Source organism: Pygocentrus nattereri, chromosome 19 (assembly GCF_015220715.1).
Source record: "Pygocentrus nattereri isolate fPygNat1 chromosome 19, fPygNat1.pri, whole genome shotgun sequence".
NCBI classification, from domain to species: domain Eukaryota; kingdom Metazoa; phylum Chordata; class Actinopteri; order Characiformes; family Serrasalmidae; genus Pygocentrus; species Pygocentrus nattereri.
Window position 1 is genome coordinate 15,333,816 of NC_051229.1, and position 8,616 is coordinate 15,342,431.

Genomic DNA, 8,616 nt, shown 5'->3' on the forward strand with positions numbered 1-8,616 from the left:
CTTAGATCAGCGATAAATCGCTGCTTCGCTTAGGAGCAATAGCAAAGACTTCGGTTTTGAATTAAAAATAATTTTACTGTGTTCATGCTCTGAATGTTCAGTGGCCTGATGAGAATTTAGTGAGCAGCTCCATGTCAGTGTCCAATCACAGTTTCTGTTCGTCAAGGCTACTTTATCCACTAATTTGCATGCCAGTTTAAACAAAAAAAACTTGTCCGGATTGTCAAGTTGAACATGGCTCCCAAAAAAAGACCAGGACCCATAGTCATAGGCGGCACGGGAGAAGCACAGACCACAGGTTCAAATATAGGCGCTGCATCAGAGTAAGTTCTCATCTAGTTATGCTTGATTGATAGTTGTATTTAATGGATGTGAATTGCTTTGGCTACTAAAAAAAAACATTATTTAAGTGTTAATAGGTCTGGATTTCTGGTCTATAATTACTGTCTTTCCTTAGAGCAAACCTAGAGGCTCTTCAGAAGAAACTAGAGGAACTTGACTTGGATGAGCAACAGAAGAAGCGTCTGGAGGCCTTTCTCACGCAGAAAGCCAAAGTTGGAGAGTTAAAGGACGATGACTTTCAGCGCATCTGTGAGCTGGGAGCAGGAAATGGTGGTGTGGTTAATAAAGTCTGCCACAAGCCCTCTGGACTGATCATGGCCAGAAAAGTGAGCATTTTAAACACGTAACCGTACTATTTTGCTTGATTGAATATTTGGAAAATGAAATACTGTGATGTTTCAAGTGTTTTCAAATATTGTGAGGACATTTTTGCCATATTGCCCACTCCTACTATTAAATCACATAGATGATGTTACCAGCAGTTCACAGTGGCGTTTTTCCACTAGGCAGGCCAGAAAGGTACTGTTGCTAACCCGTGATTGTGCATTTTTCTTTTGCCACTTGAATTATACTACCCCTGCTGAATTTGTTTATCAGTCTTGCCTGTGTACTAAGCTTGAAATCGTGTAGACCACTGATTGGTCAAATGCAGTCATCACTTGAGTCAGACAGCTGTCTTTCCTGGTTCTGTCATGCAATGGGAAATGCGCAGGTACTCAACCAGGGTACGGCTGGATCTGGGTTCAGGTTTGTAACCGCACTATAAAGTATTGCACTGCCTGGTGGAAAAATGCCTGTTTACAACACAAGTGACAGTCAAATGTATTACTTCATGATCATTATCTTAGTGTTTCTGGTATTGTTTTGATTCTCTTGTATGTTTTTGGTTTGCTGTGTTGTAGTACATCTGAAGATAATACAAATTTTACGATAGAAATGTTTTTTTAAGGAATGTTTTCTAATTCCTGTTTTGTTTTTTTTTCCCTCCATTTAGTTGATTCATCTTGAGATCAAGCCAGCAATCAGGAATCAGATCATTAGAGAACTGCAAGTCCTGCATGAGTGTAACTCTCCCTATATAGTGGGCTTTTATGGAGCCTTCTACAGCGATGGAGAAATCAGTATCTGTATGGAGCACATGGTGAGCCCATAAGCTAGAATCTGTTCAATTATTAAGATTTTGGGAGCACGGTACTTCTGCCATTGATTTGAAAGCGTTTGAGTAAATCCGCACCTGTCAAGCTTCCCACAAAATTAAGGGCCTACTCCATCCATAAGGCCTGAATTTGATAGTACTGAAGAGCCTATCTGCTTTATTTGTGCTAAACCAGTGGAGCTGTTAGTAGTGTAAACCCCCTAAACAGTGTTTCTTTGAAAGTACTACTAATATTTTCAAACTTGAGGAAACTTCATCATGAGTTAAGGAGGAATGCTGGATTGAATGCATTGTGTAAGAGCATGCAAGACAAAACTGCAGGGGTGCTATCTGTTCCATCAAGTAAGAACATAGAATGGTTTTGGCAGCACTTTCTGTTATGCCCACAGAGTGAGTGAGTCAGGGAATGTTTTGGATGGAGGGATGGAGATCGTGAGGCAAGAATTACAGATTATGTGTTTCTGACCACAGGATGGAGGCTCCTTGGATCAGGTGCTAAAAGAGGCTCGGAGAATTCCAGAAGAAATCCTGGGCAAAGTCAGTATAGCTGTAAGTATTTAGGGTATGGTTTTGTAAATGTTTGTGTTTTGAATAACACATTTAGGCTTGTGTGCACGTGTGAGTAAAATTGATCCCTTACTATCTCTTGTCATACTAAAGGTTTTAAGAGGTCTCGCTTACCTTCGAGAAAAGCACCAAATCATGCACAGAGGTAACAAAACATAATGTAATACCTAAACAGAATATTCTTCTCTCTTAAAACCAGCACACATGTCTTTACTGCAGAGCATTCATGTCCAGTCTCTCCCATTTTGTTATATTATTTTCATTACATTTTATATTGTTATTATATTTCATTACCTGAAAATGTGCTTATTCTCACGATTGCAGATGTCAAACCTTCAAACATACTGGTGAATTCACGAGGGGAGATCAAGCTGTGTGATTTTGGAGTGAGTGGCCAGCTCATTGACTCCATGGCTAACTCTTTTGTAGGCACAAGGTCGTATATGTCGGTAAGTCAGTCTTCTGCTCTTTTCTGTGCTGTTTGTGGCCACTGGGAACTTCTCGTTTAAGTTAATTGTTCACAGTTAATTGCAAGTCTAATGATAATAGCATGAACCCAGTAATCAGTGCTAACATCACATTTTCATTCTACACCTCTAGTTTTAGGATTATCTGATAAAATCTAGCTGTGAGCAAATAATAAATCAAATATTCTATCTTACTTCTGGATAGTGTATAATAATCATGTGCAATATCTGTGTTTGTTCCTCCTCCCAAGCCGGAGAGACTGCAGGGCACTCATTATTCAGTGCAGTCGGATGTGTGGAGCATGGGGCTGTCTCTGGTGGAGCTGGCAATTGGCCGCTACCCCATCCCTCCCCCTGATGCCAAGGAGCTGGAGGCCATTTTTGGGCGGCCGACGATGAACGTAGAGGAGGGAGGAACGCAGAGCATGTCACCACGACCTCGACCTCCAGGGAGACCCGTCAGCGGTACGATGCACCTCACAGCTGAGGATAGTTTATGAATTTTTTTATGTCATATAAGTCATAGTAAAAGAGCTTTTATTTGGGAGTTCTGTATTTTAGAATCAGTACATCAGTACTGTTTTACTACTATTGCTGCATTTCTAAAATTACGAGTTAATGTCACTATTTGGTAACACAATGCTGTTCGTTGAATGTGCATAAGATATACAAAGTACACTAATGATATTAAAATAAAAAAGTGCTTTTGGAAGCATTTAAAGGTCTCAATCTTGGATCTTAACCTTGGTGGTTTGATCAGTTGGCAAGCCACTTTTAATGTTTTCTGTTGGCATACCATTCGTTTGTAGTTTCTTCACCATTAGCTAATTCTTTTTTCTTCTTCTTATCTTCTGAAATGTATTTTTTGTTTCTGTAGGGCATGGGCCAGCCATGGCTATATTTGAGTTGCTGGACTACATAGTCAATGAGGTGAGATTTGCTGAGCTTATTCTTTGCTTCCTCATAAATGTACAATTGTTGAATTGTTTAGTTTTTTTAATCCTGTATTTGTAAATATATTTAGTGTCTGTCTGTTGATCTTTCTGTTTATAGCCTCCACCAAAACTGCCTCATGGAGTCTTTACTTCAGACTTCCAGGACTTTGTGACCAAATGGTGAATATCATTTTTACATGTTCATTTTAGCTGTGCGTGGTTGAATTTATTTGCCAGAGTAGTGGTTCTCAGTGGTTCTAGACCTGACAGCCAGATATTTGCTCTAAATTAACTTGTAACACATTGGGAAAGAGTCGAAATCTAGACCAGAGGTCTTCAAATCTTGACCTTGAATCCAGTTTGCATTCCTGGATTTTGCCGTCACTGGTAGGTGTAGTCCTAGTTGGCATATCAGTTCCATCAGCAGTTCAATTAAACACCAGTGTTTACAAAATACACTACTGGAAACTGGATTCAAGGTCAAGCTTCGAAAACCTCTGTTGTAGACCATCTGTCCCTGAAGACCAGTTTAAGAATCACTGTGCTAGAGAAACCAATAAGAAACCATTTTCATAGTGTTGCGTTTTGACTAATGGTTTGAGGTATGAATTAAAACATGATTTTGAGCTTTTCTCAATATTTGCCTGGTTTCTGTAGTCTCATCAAAAATCCTGCAGACAGGGCAGATCTGAAGATGCTGATGGTGAGTATTTTTGTGACTCTTTACTGTACTTGTGGTCGCACTGGCAAAATGTAGATTATAAAACGGATGGTTCTGGTGAAAAACCTGAGGCATGTTTTAAAGCAGTTGCAAAATACTTGATATACACATACTCTGCTAAGTTTTAAACATGTTATAAAATTGTTCATGTAGGTGCACTATCAAGGTTTATACAGAAGCGTACCAATTCCGATTTCTTTACAGTGGTGGGGACCAGGGGTTATGATGTCTAAAATGCAAATGGTCATTTACCATCTAAAAAACACACATGCATTTTGGGTACTGTTTTGCCTTATAATGCACTGCATGTACCTCTCTGTCATCAAAGTAATTTTAAAAGAATGGGTCTCATTTATCAACCATTCTTAAGAAGAAATTTCTTCTTAAAACCCACTTGCACAGTTTTCACAAAGATTCTGACATTAACCAGTGTTCTCTTATATGGGTTTTGTTTTTGTGTAAGAACAGAATATGTGCATACTTAAGAGCAGAAGGATGCCAACAATTATGTGGTTAAGAACACATCATGAATTTGACAGACTTTCTCCTAGGACCTTTCTCCAGAACTCAAGAATTTGAGAAAAAACTTAAGAAGATATTAGTGAATGAGGCCCGTGGTCTCGGGCATTACATACTGTATTCATCAACATAACATATAATAGCAAAACACTTCAGATATTTGGTTTCTACAGGGGGTTTCACTCAAAAGTTGCTCTAACGCATTTCAAAACACTGTATGAATCTTCCATCTTGGCGATTTAGTTATGCACACATTTTGAAAAAGTGGTGGAATTTCCCTTTGCACCTTTGAGTTGTTCATAGAAAACCATTCCATAGCCCATGTCTAACGAACAAAATTACTTGATGGAAGAATTATCATCTTTGAGATTATTACTAATACTAAAATTAAGTATTTTATCATATTGTATTTTATCATTTTTAGTCATATTAGGGGTATTCATCAAAGCAATAAGCCTCCCAACACTCCTTAAATTTCTTGAAGTCACCAATGCACAGCTTCTGCTTTCATTTATGCTTAGACTGGACCACTTTGACTAAGTGTTCTACACATCAATGGTGACAGATGTTTTACTTCTCTTCACAGAACCACACGTTTATTAAGCGCTCAGAGGTGGAAGAGGTGGACTTTGCAGGCTGGTTGTGTAAAACTATGGGCCTCAACCAACCCAGCACGCCCACCCGGACAGCTGAATAACTGAATGAGAGAAAGTTTCAGTTTCCCCCTAAAACACACACATGCACAGGCTCAATCTTTCTCTTTTCCTTCTCTCTCGTTTGTCACCGGTAATCCTGCCACATTTTTGCACACACTTCTCATGTACATGCGCCCACATCCTGGATGCATACGCTGTCCCAGTGAAAAATAACTTAGCAGTTTTACACTGTACCCTGCTCATGCAAAAACAAACAGAACTGCCACAAGTATATTTTCACATCTATGTTATATGCATGCAGACACAAACATTATTTTAAGGCCTCTCAGGTGAATCTTATATTAAATAAAGAATTATATAGAGATATGCCTTTTATCTGGGCCTAGATCATGTGCTACAGTTTTTATATATACGTATACATACACACACACACACACACACACACACATATGTATATGTATATATATATATATATATATATATATATATATATATATATATATATATATATATATATATATGTATATATATATATATATATATATATATAATAAATACAGTATAAGGATAAAATGTTCACCTCAGTCACTGTTGTATCAGGCAGTCATGATGATTTGAGTTGTTCTTTAGTCTTTTTTGCCATTGACCATGAACCAGAAATGATTGTATGTGGCATTCAGCCTTTATCTCAAAGAAAATAAAAATAAATAAAAAAACTCTGATTTGTAGGTATTCATTATACCTTTCTGTTGTGACTTTTTTCCGATGTGGGATGAAGATAAGGCAAAGGTGGTTTTGATGGCATAATAGTTCCTAGTTTGGTATTCAGATTAGCCTTTGTAGCATTTTGCTTAACATTCCAAAATTTTGTTCTAACATTGAGAGGAATGTTCATGAAGCCTAGAAATAAGCTAACGACAATGAACATATTTTAAAAAGAGTAAGTCTAAAAATGTCAAGAAAACTGCAAAGTTGGCCCGTTAAGCCATGATTATATAATTTAGTTTTACTTTCTGTAAGCCGACAAAACATTTCCTGTCTATATGAGTACAGCTGATTATTTCATATTTCAGTCAGGGTTGGAATGTTATGGAATTCGTGTTCAAAATACAGAAATTAAGTACCTGTTACATATTTGAAAAAACAGTATTCAGCATGTAGTTACCTTTTACATTTCACTTAATCACTAAATTCCAAAATATGTTCAAGGAAAAATGGCATGTAGCAAATATATTCATTAGACGGACTCTGAAGAGGAATTCATCAAATGCCTTCTTTACAAACACGGAAGTTCCTGCTAAAGCCTGAGTAGACTGATAAATCAATGTGATCAATGCTAGTTATTTATCTTAGCGTTGATAAGCTCTGTTGAGGGATAATCTAACTGAAGAGTCTCCTCAGTCATAGGTCCCCATTTTATTCAGATTCACAAGATTTTGTTACTGGGGTAAGGTAGATTGTTTGCTTAGGTCAGCCATCATTATAAATGCAAGGAGGCCACCAGAGAACCATTTCTGACCAGATATTAATTGGGTGGTCGAGCATTGTCAGCACAGCATTGACACTGACGTGGCAGTGTTATTCATACGAGTGTTTCAGACACAGTGGTGTTGCTGGGATTTATGTACGTTCAAAGTAGTTGCAACTTATATTGCAATTGAAGCTGCTTTAAGTTAAGGGCATTGTATCAGTCTATATCAGATAGCAAGGTCATTGTGTCAGGCATAGAACATTTCATGCACCTCTACACCTTCAGAAAGACATTAATATATTTACTCTGTACTCATTGTCTGTTTTATCAGCTCCATTTACCATAAAGCTGCACTTTGTAGTTCTACAATTACAGACCACAGTCCATCTGTTGCTCTGCATACTTTCTTAGCCCCCTTTTACCCTGTTCTTCAATGGTCAGAACCACCACAGAGCAGGTATTATTTGAGCGGTGGATCATTCTCAGCACTGCAGTGAAACTGACTTGGCGGAGGTGTGTTAGTGTGTTGTGCTAGTGCTGCCGGAGATTTTAAACACTTCTGTGTCATTGCTGGACTGAGAATAGTCTACCAACCAGAAATACCCTGCCAGCGTCCTGTGACCACTGATTAAGGACTAGATGATGACCATCATAAACTGTGCAGCATCAGACGAGCTATTGTCTCTGACATTCTTAGGGGTTAAAGTCACTTGTCCATCGTCTCTTTGCCAAAGATAAACATTTACATGAGGAAATTGCAGTTCCCACTTTCAGCCAGCAGGTGGCGAAAGCTGCATCTGCGGTCACACGGCGGTAGCAAAGCGTTTAATCCAAAGTGATTTTGAAGGTTTGATGTATTCAGAGATCTACTGTGGTTACCGTGGTCAGATGCTCATGTGCTCTTATACCGGGCAGTTCTTAGAAGCATTCTGTGGTTAAACCAGGATTGGTACTGATACTCTATGAGTAGGAAATTAGGATAAGTCTTTGTGACAATAACACTGTTTGTGACTAACATCAACATAAACAAAGGAGGAATGTGATCCTGGATTAGTAATCCTAGTCTAAATGTCTGTGTACAGTCATGACTCGATTGTCTGTCAGTGGGCCATGATGTGTAATCTGATCATTGAGTTGTAACTTGGTATTATATAATCACAGTTTCCACCTGAGAATGTGTTTTGTTTTCTCCTCTTCAAATATTTAGTCATGTGTAGAAGTTGACAGAAGTTATTAACTTAAATTTAATTCAAGCATTTAGTCTCTTCAATGTTTTTTGAGGGACATTTAGGCCCAATCCCATTTCTTCTTTTTACCCTACCCCTCGTTTTCGAGTGTCACCCTAACCCTTTGGAACTGTTACAAGGGGTAGCGGTTGAAATCTTGCCCTACGAAATGGGACGACCCTCAAATAAAAAATAAAAATAAATAAATAAACATTGCTTTATTAAAAGACTATTAGCGCTGCTCTTTAGGCGACCCAGCGCGTCTTCAGTGATAGCAGAGAAGGGAAAAGTCACTGCTGACATTTAGGGCATCATATGCCTTCAAAGAGGGGGATAATTTTATATCACCCACCGTTAATTATTTGGTGATACGAAACTGAAGTCAGCTATTTACCAGCTTCGTATTCGAATTTCCCGGTTCTACCTTAAATGATACAGCAGCTTCAGGCGTTAGGACTCGACACTGCTGTACTGTTTAAGGTGGAACGTGAAAGTTAGCTAGCTAGCTTACAAAAACGTTAGCATGCTATTAGCGATTTTGTGCTTGCTATGAAGA

At 38.4% G+C, this 8,616-nt stretch overlaps 1 protein-coding gene across 1 annotated transcript; it reads left to right on the top strand.

Annotated features, from left to right (window-relative positions):
• The first annotated feature begins 234 nt into the window (after window positions 1-234).
• map2k2b (mitogen-activated protein kinase kinase 2b) lies at window positions 235-6,102 on the top strand. Its single transcript, XM_017697104.2, has 11 exons — window positions 235-323; window positions 458-668; window positions 1,337-1,483; window positions 1,970-2,047; window positions 2,159-2,210; window positions 2,390-2,514; window positions 2,784-2,997; window positions 3,410-3,462; window positions 3,586-3,647; window positions 4,125-4,170; window positions 5,294-6,102. The coding sequence occupies exons 1-11, from the start codon at window positions 235-237 to the stop codon at window positions 5,402-5,404; spliced, it is 1,188 nt and encodes a 395-aa protein (XP_017552593.1). The 3' UTR covers window positions 5,405-6,102.
• Window positions 6,103-8,616: the final 2,514 nt, after the last annotated feature.